This window comes from Trachypithecus francoisi, unplaced genomic scaffold, assembly GCF_009764315.1.
Source record: "Trachypithecus francoisi isolate TF-2019V2 unplaced genomic scaffold, Tfra_2.0 Contig01579, whole genome shotgun sequence".
In the NCBI taxonomy this organism is placed as follows: Eukaryota; Metazoa; Chordata; class Mammalia; order Primates; family Cercopithecidae; genus Trachypithecus; species Trachypithecus francoisi.
The window spans coordinates 36,611,415-36,634,712 of record NW_022681442.1 but is presented as its reverse complement, the minus strand read 5'-3'; the positions used below and the strand labels follow the sequence as shown (position 1 = coordinate 36,634,712).

At 37.1% G+C, this 23,298-nt stretch overlaps 2 protein-coding genes across 2 annotated transcripts in view; both read right to left on the bottom strand.

The window, feature by feature from the left end:
- Positions 1 to 17,904, bottom strand: part of LOC117069747 (cytochrome P450 2C3-like) — a 66,407-nt gene extending 48,503 nt beyond the window's left edge. The window contains exons 1-2 of the mRNA XM_033188184.1: positions 17,734 to 17,904; positions 13,374 to 13,536 (exon numbers count right to left, since the gene is read on the bottom strand). Coding sequence (XP_033044075.1) covers positions 13,374 to 13,536; positions 17,734 to 17,901 — 331 coding nt within the window. The 5' untranslated portion in view covers positions 17,902 to 17,904. The remainder of the gene's footprint in view (positions 1 to 13,373; positions 13,537 to 17,733) is intronic.
- LOC117069809 (cytochrome P450 2C3-like) lies at positions 1,597 to 11,875 on the bottom strand. Its single transcript, XM_033188263.1, is given in 6 exon segments — positions 1,597 to 1,865; positions 3,963 to 4,104; positions 8,530 to 8,703; positions 9,530 to 9,564; positions 9,567 to 9,689; positions 11,824 to 11,875. Coding segments are annotated over 6 exon segments (795 nt in total).
- Positions 17,905 to 23,298: the final 5,394 nt, after the last annotated feature.

Here is a 23,298-nt window from a genome sequence, read left to right as displayed (position 1 = left end):
TTACCCAATGTCTGTAACCCCATTGTATCTAGGAAGTAACTAACTTGATTCTGTTTTTACAAGTTCATAGGTGAAGGGACTTGTCTTATCTTGTATGAGACTTTGGACTGCGGACTTCTGAGTTAATGCTGAAATGAGTTAAGACTGTGGGGCTGTTGGGAAGGCATGATTGGTTTCGAAATGTGAAGACATGAGATTTTGGAGGAGCCAGGGGCAGAATGATATGGTTTGGCTCTGTATCCCCATCCAAATCTCATCTTGTAGCTCCCATAATTCCCACATTTTGTGGAAGGGACCTGGTGGGATATGACAGAATCATGGGATTGGATCTTTTCCATGCTGTTTTTGTGATAGTGAGTGGGTCTCATGAGATCTGATGGTTTTAAAAATGGGAGGTTCTCTGCCTAAGCTCAATTTTTGCCTGCTGCCATCCATGTAAGATGTAACTTGCTCCTCCTTGTCTCCCAACATGATTGTGAGGCCTCTCCAGCCATGTGGAACTGTAAGTCCAATAAACCTCTTTCTTTTGTAAATTGTCCAGTCTGAGGTATGTCTTTATCAGCAGGACAAAAACGGACTAATAGCTTCAAAATAGCTAAGAGGTTCTTGAATGCTGTCATCACAAATAAATGATAAATGTTTAAGGTGACAGAGATACTAATTATCCTGATTTAATCATTACACAGCTCACACATTTCAAAACATCATGTTGTTCTCCAAAAATATGTACAATTATAATGTGTCAATCATAAATTGTAAAAAGACAGAGAATTGATCATGCTCACAGGCTGATAAAAACGAGCCAGCAAGAGGGGAGACGATGAAGAGGAAGGAAGAAGCAATAATTATTTAAGGAGGAAAACTGGAAAAGTAAGAGAGAAGAGATCCATGCCACAGTTAAAACAGCTTATATTAGATCAAAAGACAGCCCTCTGTCACAGCATCTGACATGAAAGAGAATCAAAGGGTGTGAATGTAGTCATGTATGTAAATCTACTGGGAGGCAGTAGAGGAGTCCACTTCCAATGACTGATTTTTTTTCTGTAAGATGGAGGAAAAGCTGGTCGCCTAATAAAAAGAAGATGAAAGGCTGGAAAGAGTTCAAGGTTGAAAGTCATTGTGAAGCATGGTGAAACAAGCTGAGTTAGATTATAAAGCAGGATTGTTGGGTAAGATTGACAATACATTTGGCATTGATGAAAATTAAACCGACATTTTTGGGGTGGATGCTAACAGTATCGATCTGCTGGGCTGCATGGTCTTTTATAGCAAGGATCAGTAGCCAAAAATAAGGCAGGGAGGAAGGAGATGTTTGTACTGGACTTTTCACAAGTAAATGATAGGGAGAGTAGAGAAGGAGGTGGGGATATAAGATACCGGTTAATTGGTAAGAGTAATAAAACAGAAAATTGAAAGGAGTACAATAGCACATTGGGCTAATGGACAGGCACAGTGTGGAGCTTTCAAACCACAGAAAATCCTGTGGGAGTCAAAGCACTATCATATTTAGAAACTTGCATCAAAAACTAGAAGGAAAGAAGTTTGTGTTCACAGGGTAGAATGCCTAAGTTATGACTGTGCCATACCTGTAAAAGTTTAGGCAATATACAGTTCCACTGCTATGATATTTGATGGTCTAAGACTCCTAAGGAAGGATATAGACATAATATCTCTCACCTTCAGAATAAGGTATTCTCTAAAACGAATGTCTTGAGTCACAGCATGGGGTATGCTGGTGGGGGCAAGGTTAATATATCTCTGGATCTCATGCACCATGGCATCCGTGTAGGGCAGGCGGCTCCTGTCCTGCATGCAAGGACTTCGATTTTTGCCAACCACATGATCAATTTCTTCCTGCACTTTAGCTGGCAAGGCAGAAATCAGAATTTACGTGAAATGAAAAAACTTGAAGTACAATTTATTTGATTCCTTCATCATTGTCTCATTGTAGTTGGAGATGGGCAGATGGAAAATTATGTGTCACTACCTTCACATGAGAAAAAAAGGAACAGTTTGCATTTCTTCGGCAAACTGAAAGCTTATTAGATACTTAAATGTATGCAGGTATGAAATAAAATTGCATCACAACATTCAGTTCTCAACTCTGATTCTCTACTCTGTGTACTTTTTCTTGACAGACTCAAAGATTTGCGATCTTGAAGAATCGCTGAGAAGCCATGTAGTTAAGCCATTTTGTGTATGCCAATTTTATCATAAATATTTAAGATTCAGTAAGTTTCAATAATCTTAGAACTACACAGTGCAGTTCAGAAAATGCTTAATAAATAGAAAAATAAAAGATATTTACTTGACAGCGCAGAAAACTAAGAAGTTAACATTTATTTAGAAGCTATTAATCACATAGGACAGACATACTGCACTTTTCATTATATTACTTTATAATTCTTCAAAAACTTCTACGTGTTAGGTGTTATTTCATGTTTTTTACAAAGAAACAAGTCCACAGAAGCAAATAAAGTTTCCTAAGGATGCACAGGGAATATGTGGTCTTTCCCATTTTATCCCCCTTGAAGAGATAAGGGACCAGAGATATGGAGAGTAATCATGTGTCTGAAAGTCAAACAAGCCCCCTATTAGTAGAATCAGAATTCAAAGCCACTGCTATTAAAGTCTATAGCTCAGTTTTCAAAATAACAATGCCCCACTGCTGCTTTACTTAAATGTTATTCATGTACTACCTGAAAAATGTGCCTTTGTAATAGAAGGTGCAAATTCTGTAGTTTGATAGCCATCAAAAATAAAAACAAATCTGAGGCATGTTTTAAATATCCCCTTCTCAGGCCAAGAGGATAGAGTTTTATATAGAAGAGAGGGGGGATAGAAAGTGGTCAGGAACTAGCTAAAAAATTGAAATTCTCAGTAGAATGGCATAGTAAGGGATGCATATAGAAAGAAAAAAATATATACATGGACATGACTTAAGAAAAAATCCAAATGGAAAACAAAAATGGAAGTGATAGGAAATATAACACAGGTTGGGTGTTTGCAATGTGCAAAAGCTTAAAAGGTTTGGGGAAGAATGTCATGTACTAATTCTGGTTATAATCGACATAGGTCATACAGAAGCTAGGGAAGTTATTTGGCTGACAAAGACTATGTCAAATGAAAGAAAAACAGAAGCACCATATCTCACAAGGTAGCAAAATAATGTTGTGGCTATGCTTCTAAATTTCAGTACTTAGAAAACATCTCCTACTTATAATGGGAGGGCAACAGGACCTTAAATAAAGTGGAAAAAATTGGTGCTGATATCATGGAGATAAGCTTCATGAGGTTTAATCATAGTAAATATGTCTCAATGCACCAAATCACAAAACATGATACAGTAGTGAAAGGAACATCCTCTTAGATTAAGACTCAATAAAAAAGAGGTAGAAAAATGAAAAAGTTGAATTTGAAAGACAAGTTATGTTTATGAGGAAAAATGTTGTTTATCCAAAAGGGTGTTCTAGAAAATCACTTTGGGAAGGGGTGCGTAACTCTTGAGAGTGAGTTGTTTGGTGGAGAAAGATTATAACTTTATTGAGTGAATCCCTACATTCCAAATGCATTTGGGTAGAAACATCTTTTGACAAAAACATATTTATCTAAACATGGAAGGCACATCAGTGAGATATTTTGAAGGAATGAGAGAGGCTAGTTTTCTCCAGATCCTGAGACAACTCTGTTACTGCATCTGTTCCAACTCAAATCAAGAATCCTGCACCATAGCAGAGAGAATAATGACCTCTGCCCTTCAAATTCCTATCATTATTTAAACACTTATTCTCTTTTTATACTAGGAACTAATTTGAATTGAATCCACTCAATGGTAGGGAGATGTACTAATGATAAAAAATTTTCTTGTACATTGTGTCGGCAGGTAAATGGTGGGGTGGTTACCAGTATTTTCTGTCAGTTTCTATCTAAAATTTGATCCTGCCCATCATCTGTGATCATACCTGAGATCTCAGGGTGCTTCAGCAGGAGCAAGAGTCCATATCTCACTGTGGTGCTTGTTGTCTCTGTTCCTTCAGTAAGCAGATCCCATATGGTAGCAATCAAGTTGTCCATGGTAAATTCAGAATGTTTATTGTGTCTTTCCTAGCAGTGACATGTTAAAATTACTTAAGAAATAAAAAGGTTTTCAGCTAACACAATACTATCCCATATAACATCAGTACCCGGCAAATTAAGGCACACATTAGAGTGTGCTATGGATGAAAATAATGTTAGGTGAACTGTTAGGATTGCTTCAAACTGTTAAAATAAAATCAGAGTTACAAGCTTTCAAGTACTTTCTGATTCTTCACTTTCTCACCCACTAGAACCAATCAGTTCCTCTGTAATTTCCTTTTTTTTTTTTTCCTTGAGACAGAGTCTTGCTCTGTCACCCAGGCTGGAGTGCAGTGGTGTGATATAGGCTCACTGCAACCTCTGCCTCCTGGGTTCAAGTAATTATCCTGCCTCAGCCTCCCAAGTAGCTGGGATTACAGACGCATGACACCACATCCGGCTAATTTTTGTACCACATCTGGCTAATTTTTGTATTTTTAGTAGATGTGGGGTTTCACGATGTTGGCCAGGCTGGTCTTAAACTACTGACCTCAGGTGGTCCGCCCACCTTGGCCTCCCTAAGTGTTGGGATTACAGGCATGAGCCACTGTGATCTAGTAGCAAAATGCTGGTCTCACTGTTTACAGGTAGTTGCGGTGGTGGCCATCTTAGTATCAGAGGCTACCAAAATAATACAAGGAAAGGATCTCACCATCTGGACTACTTATGATGTAAATGGCATACTAGGTGCCAAAGGAAGTTTATGGCTATCAGAGAACCGCCTGCTTAGACACCAGGTGCCACTCCTTGAGGGACCACTAATACGCACAAGTGCGGTCCTCAACCCTGCTACTTTTCTCCCAGAGGATGCAGAACCAATGGAACATGACTGCCAACAAATTGTGGCCCAGACTTAGGCCGCCCAAGAGGATCTTTTAGAAGACCCCTTAGCTAATCCTGACCTTCACCTATATACCAGTGGAAGTTCATTTGTGGAGAATGGAATACGAAGGGCAGGTTATGCCATAGTTAGTAATGTAACAGTACTTGAAAATAAGCCTCTTCCTCAGGAACCAGTGCCCAGTTAGCAGAACTAGTGGCACTTACCCGAGCATTAGAACTAGGAAAGGAAAAAAGAATAAATGTGTATACAGATAGCAAGTATGCTTATCTAATCCTACATGCCCATGCTGCATTATGGAAAGAAAGGGAGTTCCTAACCTCTGGGGGAATCCCCATTAAATACCACAAAGAAATCATGGAGTTATTGCACACAGCACAAAAACCCAAGGAGGCGTCAGTCTTACAATGCCGAAGAAATCAAAAAGGTGAAGGAGAAAAGGCAGAAGGAAACTGCTGAGCAGACGCTGAGGCAAAGATTGCTGCCAGGTGGAACCTCACATTAGAAATACCTATAGTAGGACCCTTGGTATGAAACAACCCTCTCCAAGAGATTAAGCCCCAGTATTCCCCGAACAAAACAGAATGGGGACTTACACGGGGGCATAGTTTTCTCCCCTTGGGGTGGTTAATGACAGAAGAGGGAAAGGTACTCATACCCAAAGCCAGCCAGTGAAAAATACTTAAGACCCTCCATCAAACTTTTCATATGGGTATTGAAAATACTCATAAAATGGCCAAATCCCTATTTACAAGGCCAAATCTCCTCCAGACCATCTGACAAGTAGTCAAAGCCTGTGAGGGGTGCCAAAAGAATAAGCCTTTGGTCCATTGTAAGGCCCCTCTGGGGGAAAAAAGAATAGGTCACTATCAAGGAGAGGACAGGAGAGGACTGGCAGTTAGACTTCACCCATATGCCTAAGTCAAAGGGATTTCAATACTTGTTGGTCTGTGTTTATACCTTTACAAATTGGATAGAAGCCCTCCTCTGCAAGACAGAGAAGGCTCGGGAAGTAAAGTCCTAATTCATGAAATAATTCCTAGATTTGGACTTCCCCAAAGCTTACAAAGCAACAATCATCTGGCTTTTAAAGCCACAATAACTCAGGGAATTTCCAGGGCGCTAGGGATACAGTATCACCTTCACTGCACCTGGAGGCCACAATCCTCATGGAAGGTTGAGAAGGCAAATGAAACACTCAAGGAAACTAACACAACAAACTCACACACCTTTTTAACATACACAACCAGTTCTGTCTACCCAGCCAAGGTATATTCTTCTTATGTGGAACTTCAACATATATTTGCCTGCCCACCAACTGGACAGGCACCTGCACCTTAGTCTTCCTAAGCCCCAACACTGACAATGTCCCAGGAAATCAGACCCTATCAGTGCCCCTCAAAGCTCGAGTCCATCAGCACAGGGCCATACAACTAATACCCCTACTTATAGGGTTAGGAATGGCCACTGCTACAGGAACTGGAATAGCCAGTTTACCTACTTCATTATCCTACTACCACACACTCTCAAAGAATTACTCAGTTTGCAAGAAACAAAATCTATCCTTACTCTATAATCCCAAATAGACTATTTGGCAGCAGTGATTCTCCAAAACTGCTGAGGCCTAGACCTCCTCACTGCTGAGAAAGGAGGACTCTGCAACTTCTGAGGGGAAGAGTATTGTTTTTACACTAACCAGTCAGGGATAGTAAGGGATGCCACCAGGCATTTACAGGAAAAGGCTTCTGAAATCAGACAACGCATTTCAAACTCTTATGCCAACCTCTGGAGTTGAGCCACATGGCTTCTCCCCTCTCTAGGTCCCGTGACACCCATCTTGCTATTACTCACCTTTAGACACTGTATTTTTAACCTCCTTGTCAAATTTGTTTCCTCCAGGATCGAGGCCATCAAGCTACAGATGATCTTACAAATGGAACCCCAAGTGAGCTCAAGTCACAACTTCTACAAAGGGCCCCTGGACCAACCCACTGGCCCCTTGACTGGCCTAAAGAGTTCCCCTCGGCAGGACACTACAACTGCAGGGCCTCTTCTTCACCCCTCTCCATCAGGAAGTAGTTAGAACGGTCATCGCCTAATCCCCAGCAGCAGTTGGTGTGTCCTGTTTAGAGTGGGGATTGAGAGGTAAAGCCAGCTGGACTTCCTGCCTCAAGTGGGGACTTGGAAAACTTTTCTGCCTTACAAGAGGATTGTAAAATGCACCAATCAGTGCCCTGTAAAAACATACCAATCAGCACTCTGTAAAAATGCACCAATCAGCGCTCTGTAGCTAGCAAGAGGATTGTAAAATGCACCAATCAGCACTCTGTAAAAGGCACCAATCAGCGCTCTGTAAAATGGGCCAATCACCACTCTGTAAAATGCACCAATCAGCACTCTCTAAAACACACCAATCAGCAGGAGTCTAAAAGTAGCCAATAGTGGGGAGGACTGAAAAAGGGGCACTCTGATAGGACAGAAATGAAACATGGGAAGGAACAAATAAGGGAGTAAAAGCTGGCCACCCCAGCCAGCAATGACAACCTGCTCAGGTCCCCTTCCACACTGTGGAAGCTTTGTTCTTTCACTCTTCACACTAAATCTTGCTGCTGCTCACTCTTTGGGTCTGTGCCACTTTTAAGAGCTATAACACTCACCGTGAAGGTCCATGGCTTCATTCTTGAAGTCAGCGAGACCACAAACCCAGCAGAAGGAACCAACTCCAGACACAATTACACACACCACTGTTCCTCAATTACAATAAAGATAGCCTCTTTGAAAATTTCACAAACTTGGTAACTACACTAATCATCTCCTAGAGCTATTTTCTCCTCCCTGTTTAAGTCAGAATTTCCTCAAACCTACCTCATCTGTAAATGAATATTTCTTAGAGATTTTCCAAAAGTAAGTCTTTCTGGGTCCTATCCATTCCTGTGTTCCCTCATTTGTTACATGTTCTATTCAAGGAATCATGATATGTTATTACCAGTCTTGAATGGATGTGTGCATGTGTGTGTTTGTGTGTTTTGATCTGCCCCCAGATGAAAAACCAGCTTCAACCTGGTAAACATAAAACCTAAGTCTCTTTGAGTGAGAACTTAGAAATATCCCAAGATACTCAATATGGCTTACACAGGTAATAGGTTGCACAATGAATAAACTTTAGGACAGAGCATTTCTTTTCATATCTCAGTTTCACCAGGAAAATCAAAGCATATCCATGAGTCACATCACCCACACAGATAAAGTGGCAAATCAATATCACATTATATCCGTATTGGCGAGAATTGAATTGGGTATGCTCGACTGTAATGTGCTATGTCCGATCAATAATAAAATGTACTATGTACGCTAATGGAACTATCGGGTTAGTTGATATTCCGGTGGGTGGAACCAGTGCTTTGGAGGCTTAAATGATATGTGTTACAGTTGATTTGTTCAAGGGAATGTTCTTGCTTATAAGCATGTTGGTGAGAATTGCTAGTAAATATGTAAATTTATGTTCTATGGACGGTTAAGCATTTATAGTACTATATAATATTCATGTGGACAAGCAGTAATGCACGAATTACCTTTTCCATTTTAATCAGAAAGTAGTCAATAAAGTCTTGAGGATTATTCATGTCCAGAGATTCTTGATGTTCTTTTACTTTCTCCAAAATCAAACTTCTTTGGATAGCATAATTTTTAAATACCACATTATGACTTCCTGGGAGAACCCATAAAAAGGGGAAAGCATTGTAGAGCTGAAAGGAAGAATCTTTCATTGATTCATTCACTAAACACTGGCCCACATACACACACACACACACACACACACACACACACACACACACACATATATATATATATCCATAATTTAGGCATTCCACCCTGAAGAATGCATATTTTCCAACTCATACTTTTGCTGATCCTAGAGCCTACCAGAACAAGCTTTAGACAATACCCTAATGACCTAATATACTTGGAAGGCATCAATATCATGTATTCAGACTGGTAGCTTGAAACGAACTAGATAGAGAATCAGGAATTGGGAAATCTAGATTCTAGATATTGTTTGTTCATTGTCTTAGCTAGGATATTTTGAAAAATATGCCTAATAGCTCCGAGTCAGTTTCCCATTCCAGTAACTGAGAAACAGTAGACTATTTTTTCTCTAGGGTCCTCTGAAGGTACGACACATCTTGACCTTATGATCGGTATAGAATTTTAGTGGTTAATGATTATAAAACATAGGTTACCAACATTTTCTGACCATGTACTTTAATAAGAAATACATCTTAAATCACTACCCTCTATATCTGAGGATCTAAAAACAACACAAAAAAATTATCAAAACAAATCTTGCTATAAATGAAGCACTCTGAGATTATATTTTTTCTATTCTACCTTATTTCATGTTTTCAATTTTATTGCATCACATAATATTGATTTGATAACTCACTAATGTGTTGCAAATGATAGTTTGATAAGCATTACTGGACATTTTTATATAGGGCAGAGAGATGGGGTAGGCAGAGTTATAGATGAGCTAGAAAACTATTACACATTCAATAAGAACCCTGACCTTACCTGTATCCAGGGGCTGCTCATAATTTCAAAGTTTCATTAAAATACTTCATCAAGGTTAGAAATTTCTGATCCCTGTAATCAAAACGATTCTGGAAAATGATGGAGCTGATGACATTGCAGGGAACACAACCCAGAAGAAAGGTGGGATCACAGGGAGATGCTACAAAAAATACCAGTCAGAAGTTAGTACACAATTTTCATATGAATCTAGAATTGACTGCTTAAAATAATTGGAAATGATTGACTTCTAAGATCTTTTAGAAATAAAAACTACCTAGACATGCCACCATTACTATAAACTTAAAATGCCTAAAATAAAATGTGCTGCATTTCTCCAAATAAAACTGTCTAATCCAGTCCAGTTTATTTGATAATTTTGCCCCAAGAAGTCTCCTATTTACATTGTTTTCCAAAATGTTCTAATTCACAAGACAGAATACAAAATAAAAAGAGGCCATTTAAAATATATTTTAATGTATGGGATTTAATAGTCTTGATATGTCTTCACAATACCAACAGAAAACTAAACAACATAAAGAGAAAATCAAAATACTAAACAAACTTGAAATAGAACATTACAAAACAGTTCAAAATTTTCGTTGTCTTTTTTTGTAAAAGATAACAATAATGAGAGAAATTGGAATTATAGTCACATACTTGAAAAACTACATTGTGGGTAGACATAGGCTTCCTATATGCAATAAAGAGCATGGCTCCATTTCTGGATGTTCATTTGCTAGAAGTTTTGAAGACTCACCCCAAACTCTTCCCCTTCTACCCACATCTGGACAAGCTAAAAAAAAAAATGCCTAAGGGTTCCCCTCCTTTGGCAAAAACAGGAAGTTGAAGCCACATAAGCCCTGACCTACACAGAGGAATCTTCAACCCAGGCCTAACCCCTAATCACCAAGAAAACTTCAGGCCACTATCCTCTTCCTGAGGATAAGCATCACTTTGGACATCTGGACTTCCAATGTCATTTTTGGACCTGGTTGGGTGTCACCCTGTTCTTCACTAAAAGCAACACTGTGTGAATAATAAACCTTTCATATCCTATTGGTGTTTGTGTGGCATCATTAGTGTAAGCATCTAAACCAGATTTTGGATGAGAGGTAGGTCCCTCCTGCCTCTGTGTGGTGACAACCACAACACCACAACTCTAGAAGGAAAATACAAGCTGAGGTCAAAAAGTAGAAGTTACAATGTAAATTAGCTCTGCTCAACCAACTGTTAGGATTACTGGTGATGAAATGGGCTTCCCCAAGTGTGTTGGGTCCCTATAACTAAGTGGAATCAAGCAGATTTTCGATGATCACAGGTCAGGAAGTTGAGAGAAAGCAAGAGTCACCATGGGAAAAGTTGAACTGTTAATAACAAGTTCTGCTTCAATACAAATTAAGAATACAAATCATTTCACAGATAATATGTACCAAAACCCAATTTTCATTGCTTGACTAATTTTATTTAAATATTTTATTCAAAGAAAGTTGTCAGAGATTTAAAATAATTAATATGGGTTGCACTTCTGTATGTTAAAAGAAGGAAAAACTAGAATCAACCTATCTGGACAAAATAGAGGATTAGTTAAATTAAACTCTGGTAAGTCCAAAATAATGGACTACTGTATTATCCAACTAATAATGTTCTTAAAAGACACTTAAATACATAAAAATATTCATTCAATACATGACATTATAAAACCACATATATCTTATAATGCAGATCTTACCCCTTGCCTGCCCTGCCTGCCCCTTTCTCCTCCACCCCTTCTCCCAGCCCTGCAGGTGCACACACACATCTACATGCTGTAGAGATCTGTGCTGCTGCGGGTCTATCTCTTTATATCCACACTCCTTCATGAGAGGTGAATAGTAGCCCTATGCTTTGGAGGTAATTAGCAACCCCTGTATTGTTCTTAAATAACTGACTAGAAAAGTTACCTAAATTTTTAAGCTTATGTGGGCAAGACTGATAGCTGATTGCCAAAATCCATGTTCTTTTCTTCCTGTGCACAGAGTAAACCACATTTTCCAGTTTCTCTTGCAGTTAGGCGTGGCCTTGTTACTAAGTGGCACACATGAGAGAAGCCCAATTAACCTGGTATTTTAAAAGACTGTTATTCCAAACACTTCACCTCTTAATTACTGTTATGTGAGCAAAAAGTAAACTATGATACTTCAGCCATCATAATATTTTGTAGTATATTTACAATCCCATTTATTCTACCCAAACTATTAGTGTTAATTATATGAAGAAATAAACACCATTGGTTTTTTTTAATGCTTCCGCCAGACATAAGGCTTCCTCTTGAATTCGGTCTTCAATTGTTTTCTTCCCTATCCGCATATTCCTCAAAACCATGAGAGAGAAACGTCGGATTTGCTTCCATCTTTCTCCATTGCTAAAACCAACTGCTATCAACACAAAAGAAAAAAAGAGAGAAAAAAAATATTCTTCATTGTCATGTAGAAGAACTGCAAGTTCTCGTCTCAGGAGATGATATTGACATTTCAGCAGGGATGTAAATATAATGGTGTCAGCTTCAGGAATTCCCATTGAACCCTTCATCACACCGGCCTCCTCTTTGAACCCAAACTACTATTTAACTGCCAGGATTCTCAATTTTCCATATTGCTAAACTATTCTTTATCCATCAGCTGCACTAAACTTCAGAATAACTCTGTGAACTGAATGTTTTGTCCAGTTTTACAAGCAGGCTAAAAATCATAAAGGCAAAATGCTTGCTCTGTAATCCTGCAACAATTAACATGGTGAGTCCTAGTCATAGGTTAAATTTTCATGGCTGGCTTTTCAGACTGTAAGTGAATTTTAGAAGAAACAAGAGGATGGAATTCTAAGGAGAACATGAGACAGCATTTTTTCATTGGAAGGAATTTCCTAACATTCCATTCCTCAGATAAGGGGTACAGTCATTAAACAGACAGCTAGTCTCATTTTAACATTTCTCCTCTATTTATTAAATCTCTCCCATGAAATATGGAAGGAAACATCAAAGAAGTTCAATATTAGGCTGCCAGAGTCAAAACCAGATCAAGGGGAAAAAAATAAGCTCATAGGAAACGTTTCCAGGGAGCCTCTTAGAGAACAGTGCAGAAGAGGTCAGAACCCCATTCAGGTCATATCACTGTTTGCCAGAACCCTGTGATCCACCAGAAGACTTGACAGTTTAAGGCTAGCTCCAAAAACAAATAAAAGAAATTTCCAGCACTTAATCAAAAAAGTTTTTTCAAATATCAATTCTGATACATACTCATACTCTGATCATGTTTCTCCATGATCTTTTCAGAACATATGTTTGCTTTATGCTTTGTCTTCTGTTGTATTCTAATATTGCTCATCCTTTTTTAGAATCATATTTCAAGGTGAGGATGGAAATATTCCAAACTGATGTGATTCCATGCACACTATTCAAGCTTCCTAAAATAATCTCTGGGTATCCATGACTAAGACCCGGCAGCAAAATATTTGGTGAATAAGAAAATTCAGTAATATTCCTTCTCTCTCTCATCTCTCTATTGCTTTTCTATTTTTTTAACTGACCATAATTTATGATGAACTTGTCTTTGTAACAAATTCATAAAAAATTAGTGGTTAGATGGCTTGTTATCATTGAATTTAATGTTTAACAGGGACATTGTGTCACTTTCACAGATTTTAAATATAGATTAATGATCCTTTATAGAAAAATTATTCTTAGCCTCAGGTAGAAAATATGAAAAATGTGTTTCATAAATTTTTCTAAATACTTATTTCTCAATTTCTTCAAATTTTTCAAGTTTTTACAACTTACAACCCCACACACATACCCCAAAGGGAAGCATACCGAATCCTTGGGCAATTTTTTCTATCACTGGAAAACTCCCCCGGCCAGAAAATACTTCTCCCTGATCAATCAGTGCTTCCTTAATTGCTTTGTATCCATGCAACACCACGGTGGGCTTCATGCCAAAATAAATAGTGAACACAGGGCCATAATCTTTTGCTAGCTGCAAAAAGAATAGCAGATGCAAATAAAGTGTAAATTTCAAAAATAAAATGTAGATAGCTTAGGGAAATATTTTTAATATTGCCAGAAGGATGTTTTAATACTTGTCCACCTATTATATAAAATGTTACATTTTAGAACCAATTATTTGATAAGAAAAAAGTATTTGAATAGTAATTATCATCACTTTATTAGTAATAATTCTATTAGTGTTAGTATCAGCTTCAATATTTATTTCTTGTTCAGCCCCTACTATATGACAGGGGTTACATTATGCATTTTGTTCCTATTATTTTATTAAATTTTTATGCCAAACTAATAATTGTACCAACTTTCTCCTATCTTCTTACAATTACAGTAAATTCTGTGTTTCTTCTTTGGGTTAAGGGAAGTCCATCTAATCTGCCTCGTGTAGTCTAATAATTGTCCCTCATTGTTCATGCTTGATAAATTTTTTTTTAGCACCAGACACTGCCATATTTTTATAATGCATGATAACATAGGAGTGTGGTCATACATATTTCCCAGCTTCACTCAAAGCTAGATGCAGCCATGTGACTCAGTTTCCATGAACTCATGTAAGCACAGTGTTGTGATAAAATTTGACATTGGTGCATAACAAACAATTGCTTCCCCTTCATTTCTGCCCCTGCCCATGCGTTGAAAGAATAGCATGGAGATGCCCCTACTATGACCATGCAAATGAGAAAAACAGTCTAGAGGCAGAAGATACTAAAACTACGAAGATTAAAAAAAAAAACACAAAAAACTGGTTCTCTGAATGACATCATGAAGGAGAAGCAAGTTGACAGTAAGCACCTAGAGTTTCTTATGTGAGATAGAAATAATCTCCTATCTTCTTTCAGCATCATCTTTCTGTAGTATCAGCTTATGTGGTATCCTAAATGATATATATAGGACTTACAGTCTTTCAACTTTTCTATTGTAGAAGTTTTTTTGCTGACCTAAAAATTCAGTCTACAAACTATAGTGACCTTTTCACAAGGAAGATGTTAACATGACTATCCTTTAAGCATGTTAATAGTATCACATTGCTCTTTTTTTTTTTCCTTTTTTTTTTGAGACAGAGTTTCACTCTTCTTGCCCAGGCTGGACTGCAATGTTGGGATCTTGGCTCACCACAACCTCCACCCCCCGAGTTCAAGCGATTCTCCTGCCTCAGTCTCCCAAGTAGCTGGGATTACAGGTATGTGCCACCATACCCTGCTAATTTTGTACTTTTAGTGGAGGTGGGGTTTCTCCATGTTGGTCAGGCTGGTCTCAAACTCCCGACCTCAGATGATCCTCCTGCCTCCACTTCCCAAAGTGCTGGGATTACAGGTGTGAGCCACTAGGCTCGGCCCATATTGATCTTATGACAGAAACAAGTGTTCTTTACACCCATGCCTGCATGTCCTGCCCCCTGCTTCCCTCTCTACTCTCAGCTTGTACCATATACTCATTTATTCTCTGGACTACACACCCTTTGGTCCTCTTTTCAGGGTCTTAGGGAGAGACGTATAAACAAAAATAAAATTCAAAGCATCCCTCTCCCCGCGAGCTGGCCCCACTCCCTTACCACCAGTAATTTGAATTGACTTCCTCCTCGAGGCCAGGTCCCTTCAAATTTAACCTGAAATACTGATTCAGGCCATGATGGGAAGGAGCCATTGAACATTCCTCATTATGCTCTCTTCCCTTTTGTAATTCAGGAAAAGCTGATCAGCATTTAACATTAACACAGATGTTACGTCTGGTAAGAAACAATTACCATCTATTCTCTCTGAAGACTGCTGCCAGGAGGCTTCATCTACATGATAAAACTTTGGTGCCCACAACCTCTAATCATAACCCAGAAATTTCTCTCTATTGACAGTAACTCAACCAATTGCCAATCAGAAAACTTTAAAATCTAGCTATATCCTGGAAGCTCCCGCCCTCCCACTGCTTCAACTTGTCCCACCTTTGTAGGCCAAACCAATGCATATCTTAAATGTATCCACTGGTGTCTCATGTGTATATACTAAAACATATAAATGTATAAAACCAAACTGCCCTGACAACCATGGACACATGTTCTCAGGGTCTCCTGATGGCTGTGTCATGGACCATGGTCACGCACATTTGCTCCCAATAAATATCTTCAAATATTTCACAGTTTGACTATTTTCATCAACAGAAGCAATTCTCCCCAAGATTGAAAACATGCGAAACTGGGTTTTGTCAATATTTTATCTGTTTAATTCCTAATCATTCTTATGATAATCAGCTCCAACCTCACTTCCTCAGAGAACCCTGTGCTGACTGCTCCTCTAACTGATTAGTCTGTTGACACTACATGGTCTCTTTCTACCATGTCCCTGTTACACAGTTTGTAATCATACCTTTACTTGCATTGTTGTTTCATAAATCTATTCCTATCCTCTCAACTGTAAGTTCCTTAATGATAGGGTCTTTTTAAATTCTCTTTCACCACTAAAATCTCTGGCATGCACCATGCAAGGAGGCATTTAATTACTTCTTCAATATACGATAATACTTAAGTAACCTGTGCAAAATATTTCTTATATACATCTTAAAGAAATGAAAATTAAAGTGAAGAGAAGTTTTAATCCTGCTTAAATCTGTGAATTAGCAAACAGATGAGCTGGGGTGTTGACATAATCTCTTTAAATCCAAAGCCAAGGCATAGTAAGAATGAGCTTCCAAAGGCAGTGTTCTGGTAACTGGCTTTCTCAAGGACAAGACAGATTCCAGATCATTCCTTCAGGCTTTAGAGAGCAACTGCTATGGAAACAACTTGGAGTAGAGAGGTTATTGACTGATTTATTGAGAACTACAATATGAAATATGAAAGATCTGAACCCTTAGTAATTTCCTTGATTTCAATTCATATATGCTTTACAAAAATTTGGTATTGTGACTCTGTAAATCAGTGCTTATTTAAAAAACTGAAATCTGTCCCATTTTCAATCGCGTTTACCAAAGAATAGTTACATAAAAAGCAACCTGGATTACAATATCAACAAAGAATTTCTGCTCCTGGCAATGTCAACAATTATAACATGGATCAATGATTTTGGCAATGTTCCAGTGGTGGCAGGAATGACTCCCATCTTGGGCAACTGCTGCCATGTTGAACTGCTGATAAACTTTGACATCAATAAGGAATTATGAAAAACATTTTCTTCACAGACAACTGGGTTCTCAATGATACACAATACAAGGAAACTTGTTCTAATCTTTGAGAATACTTCGTATATAAGTTATTTCTGATTCACTGATGCAAATGCACTCTTGTACTAATGACTGATCGTGCATTAGTTGCTTAATCCACCAATGAAGGAATATGACAAACAATTCATATAATCTAAATGAATTCCTATATAAATGGAGGCCCCCATATTCCTTGTATAATACAATGAATTTCTCTTCAAAGGTTTAGCCTGTTAACTTCCTTGTTATTTGTTCTCAAACTCAACTTTCTTGTTCTCCATGCCTCCTTGCCCCTAGTTACTGTAAACAAACTTTCCATCAGCTCTAATCAGTAACTCCCATCTGTTCCCTTAGTTACCCACTCTGCACCCATTCCACCCTATGAAACTGCACATCCCACCACTGTAACTCACATCTCCCTTCCCTTCCTTATTTAAGAAAATATTCACAAATAGCCAATCAGGTCAGCTTAGATTGTGCAGTCCGACCCCAGCCCAGTGGGGGAGTGACACAGAGGTAGAGACTATGTGTTAGAGATAAAAACCCCTTTTCTCTGTTCAATGTGCTCTTGCGATCATGATTGATGCAGGCAGCACCCTTCTGCAGAAGTAAATTGCCTTGCTGAGAAAACTTTTGCCTGAGTGCCAGTTTAACTTTGTGACACTGAACATTTATCTCCAACATTTCTCTTAGGTGGTAGAGTCTATAACTGCTTTCTAGTTGAAACCTCCATTCTGGAGTAAACACTTACTTGCCTCAGACTTGCTGATTTCATTTCTTTTGGATATACTGATCTCATTTTCTTCTATCTACATTCAAAATTCTTCTGTCTACATTCAAAAGTCATGTCTCAGTGTCCAATGGACACTTCTCTGTAAAGGCATCTCTTTAAAATTTAGTATCTGGGGCCATATGTGACTTAGTTATGGGGCTATCTGACTTACTCACTGCAGGAAACTAAAAGAAAATTAGTCATATTTACCATGCTTATGGATTTGCTGATGTTTTTAGTATTTAACTGTAGAATATTTCCAACAATGGGGAGAGGAGTTGGGCCAGGTGGGAGCTTCCCTTTGGCATAGCTTCCATTCCACAGAGAAAGAAGAATCAGACAAGAAAGACAAATCACCAGGATGATGAAGAAATCCATTGATGTGCTCTGTGAAAATGCAGTTGAAAGCTAAAAATCGAAAGATTTTGTGAACAAAGTACAAGCTTCTCAAAAATTATTTACTAAGACTTTGAAATTTGGATGATTGATTTTTTTTATCTTTAGTACACCTTGAGCTGCTGATAGAAGTAAAAACAAAAGTTCAGTTTAGTATTGATTCGTTCTTAAGTTTCACCTAAAATTATAACTAAATAACTCTCACTTCTGAAAAAAAAGAACAAATAAAATCAAAATTAACAGAAAGAAGAAAATAATAAACCTCGGCACGGAAATAAATGCAATAGAGACTGAGAAGTAATTCAAAACATAAAAAAAAAAAGAGTTGGTATTTGAAAAGATGAAGAAAATCAATGAACTTTTAGCTAGAATACCTAAGTAAAAAGTGAGACGACTCAATAAAATCAGAGATAAAAAAGAGACACTTCAGATGATACTAAAGAAATACAAAGGCCCATAAGAAGCTGTTACGAACAACTATATGTCACCAAATTTAGTAACAGAATAAATGGATAAATTTCTGGAGAAATACAACCTTCTAATATTAAATTATGAGGAAACAGAAAACATAAGAGATAAATATAGAGTGAAAAAATTAAATCAGTACTAAAAAGTATTCCATCAAAGGAAAGCCCAGGACACGATGGCTTAACTACAGAATTCTGCCAAACATTTAAAGAAGAAAGAATACAAACTCTTCTCAAACTATTCCAGAAATTAAAAGAAAAAAAATATTTCCACACTAGTTTTGGTTAGCATAACCTGATTCCAAAACCAAACAAGAACACACACACACACACACAAACTACATACCAATATGTCTAACAAACATAGATATAAAAATCCTTGAAGGATACTAGCAAACCAAATCCAACAGCACACTGAAAGATTATTTACCACGATCAAGTTGGCTTCATCCCAGAGATGCCACGATGGCTTATCATAGGAAAAAAATAAATATGATACATCAAATTAAAAGAAACAAAGACAAAAACCATACAATCATGTCAATATATGCAGACAATAAATTTGACAAAATTCAGTATCTGTTATTATGAAAACTCTCAACAAGTTAGATGTAGAAGATTTATACCTCAACACAATAAAGACAATATACTGCAAGCCCAGAGCTGACATCATACTATATGAAGAAAAGCTAGTTTTCCTCTAGTATCAAGAAAAAGACAAGGATCCTCATGTTCATCACTTACATGAAACACAGTACTGGAAGTCCTAGCCAGAGCAATTAGACAAAAAAAAAAAAAAAAAAAAAAAACTACAACAGACATCCAAATTGGAAAAAAGAAATTCAAATTGTCCCTCTTTGCAGATGACATAATACTATATATAGAAAATCCTAAAGATTCTACCAAAATACCGTTGAAACACATAAAATAATTCCGCAGATATACAAGATACAAAATCAATATACCAAAATCAGTAAGTTTCTATATGCTAATACTGAATTATCTAAAAAAGAATCAAGAAAAAAATTTAATATATAATAAATACAAATAGGATACCTACAAATAAACATAACCAAGGGGGTGAAAGATCTCTACACCAAAAACTATAAATGGCTGATGAAAGAAATTGAAGAGAAGACAAATAAATGACAAAAATATCCCATGTTTATGGACTGCAAGGCTTAATATTGTTAAATCGCCATAATACTCAAACTGATCTGTAGATATAATATAATCCCTATTAAAATACAAATTACGGCCGGGCGCGGTGGCTCAAGCCTGTAATCCCAGCACTTTGGGAGGCCGAGACGGGCGGATCACGAGGTCAGGAGATCGAGACCATCCTGGCTAATACGGTGAAACCCTGTCTCTACTTAAAAATACAAAAAACTAGCCGGGCGACGAGGCGGGCGCCTGTAGTCCCAGCTACTCGGGAGGCTGAGGCAGGAGAATGGCGTGAACCTGGGAGGCGGAGCTTGCAGTGAGCTGAGATCCGGCCACTGCACTCCAGCCTGGGCGACAGAGCAAGACTCCGTCTCAAAAAAAAAAAAAAAAAATACAAATTACAATCTTCACGGAAATAGATGAAACAATCCTAAAGTTTATGTAGAATCAAAAATTACCCCAAATAGCCAAAACAATCTTATCAAAAAAGATCAAAGCTAGAGGCATCATGCTCTTTGACCTCAAAATATACTACAAGGTTACAGTAAACAAAACAGCATGATACTGGCATAAAAACATGTGAATAGATCAATGGAACAAAACATAGTGTCCAGAATAAATTTACATATCTACATCAACTGATTTTAGACAAAAATTACAAGAACATATATTGGGGGAACAAAAAAGTCTCTTCAGGGAGTGATAGGAAAACTGAATATATACATGCAGAAGAATGTGTCTAGATCTTTTATTTATCATATGAAAAATCAACCCAAAATGGATTAAATACTTTAATGTAAAAACTAAATGAGTAAAACATAGGAGAAGAACTTCACAACACAGGGCTGTGCAATAATTTTTTAATTCAGATATCAAAAGCACAGGCAACAAAAGCAAAAGTAAACAAATGAGATTATATCAACTTAAAAGGCTTTTGCACAGCCAAAGAAATTATTAACAGAGTAAAAAAAAAAAAACTGTAGAATGGGAGAATATATGTGCAAATGATATGTCTGACCAGGCACTTATATCCAGAATATATAAGGAAGTTAAACATCTCAACAGCAAAAATTTAAATAACCTGATTTAAAATGGGCAAAAGACCTGAACAGACATTTCCCAAAAGAAGACGTATGAAAATGTTCAACATCACCAATCATAAAGGAAATGCAAATCAAAGCACAATGAAATACCATCTCATTCAAATTAGAATGGCTATTATCAAAAAGACAAAAGAAAACCAATGTTGGCAAGAATGTAGAAAAAGGTAACAATTACACACTGTTGGTGGGACTGTAAGTTAGTACAGCCATTATGAAAAAGAGTATGGAGGTTCCTCAAAAAATTAAAATTAGAACTACTATATTATCCAGCAATGTCACTGCTAGATATATATCCTATGGAAAGGAAATCAGAATGTCAAAGAGATTTTAAACTTTCATGTCTATTGCAGCACTATTGAAATAACAAAGATGTAAAAACAACCTAACTGTTTAACATTAGCTTAATAGATAATAAAAAATGTGGTATATAGATAAAATGAAATACTAGTCAGCCATAAATAGAATGAAATTCTGTCATCTGCTATAACATGGATAAACCTGGAGGATATCACAGTAAGTGAAATACGCTAGACGCAGGCAAATATCACATGATTTTACTCATATGTGGGATCAAAAACTTTTTTTAACTTGATGTCATAGAAGCACAGAATCTAAGAGTGGTTACTGGAGGTGAAGTAAAGGCAGGTAAGTAGAAGATGGAGAGAAGTGGGTCAATGGCTAAAAAGTTAAAATTTGATGGGAGGAATACATTCTCATATTCTCTTTCACAGTAAGATGACTGCAGTTAACCGTAAAATAGTATATATTACAAAATAGCTAAAAAAGAGGCTTTTGAATATTCTAATCACAAAAAAATTAATGTATGAGATAACTACAATTACTACCATGATTGAATTATTATAAAACATAGATATGTATCAAAACATCAAACCATACCCCATAAATATGTACAATTGCAATAGGACAATTAAAAAAATAAACATAAACAGATAAATAAGGTAGAAATACCCATACTACCACTTTCTTGTAAAAACTGAGAACACCAAAGGTAAAAATGAAAACATAAACAAAATCTAAAAAGTTCTAGAATGGTGCTGGGTGCAGTGGCTCACGCCTGTAATCCCAGCACTTTGGGATGCCGAGGCGGACAGATCACCTGAGGCCTGGAGTTCAACAACAGCCTGACCAACATGGAGAAACACCGTCTCTACTAGAAATACAAACTTAGCCGGGCATGGTGGTGCATGGGTGTAATCCCAGCTACTCAGGAGACTGAGGCAGGAGAACTGCTTGAACCTGGGAGGCAGAGGTTGTGGTGAGCCAAGATCATACGATTGCACTCCAGCCTGGGCAACAAGAGCAAAACTCCATCTAAAAAATAAAAAATAAAAAGTTCTACAGTGGAAAAGGAATTTACAAAGAATAAGACTTAGTTTATAATACAGTTTTCCATATACAAAGATTTTAGATATGAACTACGATGCAGTAAAGTCTTTATAAGTTTAATTTAAAAAAAAAAAAAAACAGAGTGCCAGATACTCTAAAATTTAAACATAAAGTTAAAATATAGACACTTTTGGACATGTGAACATTCAGACATCTTATAACCTGGAAAATAATTCTGAAAAAATTACTGGAGGAAAATATTTAACAACAGACTAAACCAAGAAAAAGAAATATTTCACAGCTTGAAAAGCAGTCTTTGAAATTAACCAATTGGGAAAACATTTTAAAAATATACATTTTTAAAAATAAAGTTTTTGAGAAATATGGAATTATGTAAAGTGACAAAACCTATGACAAACAGGTATTCCTAAGAGAGAAGAAGAAGAATCAAGCAACCTGGAAAATATGTTTCAGGGATAAATTGAAGAAAACATTTCTAATCTCCCTAGAGGGGTAGACATCCAACCAGATACAAGAAATTCAGAAAAAATCTGTGAGATGCTATACAACATGAACATCACCAAGGCATATATTCATCAGGCTATCTAAGGCCAAAGCTAAAGAAAAATATCTTAATGAAAGCTAGAGACAAGGGTCAAATCATTTTGAGAAAAGTGTCACATAAAGGAAGATCAACGAGACTAACAGTAGAATTTACAGCAGAAGCTATCCAAGCCAAAAGCCAGAAAAGAGTGGGGTCATATTTTTAACCTCCTTAAAAAAAAGGAATACTAGCCAAGAACTTTATATGCTGCCAAACTTAGTTTCATAAATGAAAGGGAAATAATGTTTTTCCCAGACAGGCAAATACTATGGGAATTCATCAGCTACTAGCCTGGGCCTACAAGAAATGTTCAAAGGAATTCTAAACATAGAAGAAAAAAAAAAAGGACTAATAATACCAATCTGAAAATGGCACATAAATACAAAGTTCACAGGTGCTATAAAATATTTACAAAGTTGAAACATCAAACAGCTAGCTAACAACACTATGACAGGAACTAAATTGCATATATGAATATTAATCACAAATCCAAATGGCCTAAATGTCCCATCTAAAAAGTGCAGAGTGGTAAGATTAATGAAAATAAGATACAGCTATCTACTGCCTACAAGAGACCCACCTATTAGCTAAAGACACCATTAAACTCAAAGGAAAAGAGTGGAAAAAAATATCTTATGCAAATGGTAAGCAAAAGTGAGCAGAAGTAACCATTCTTATAACAGATAACACAGAC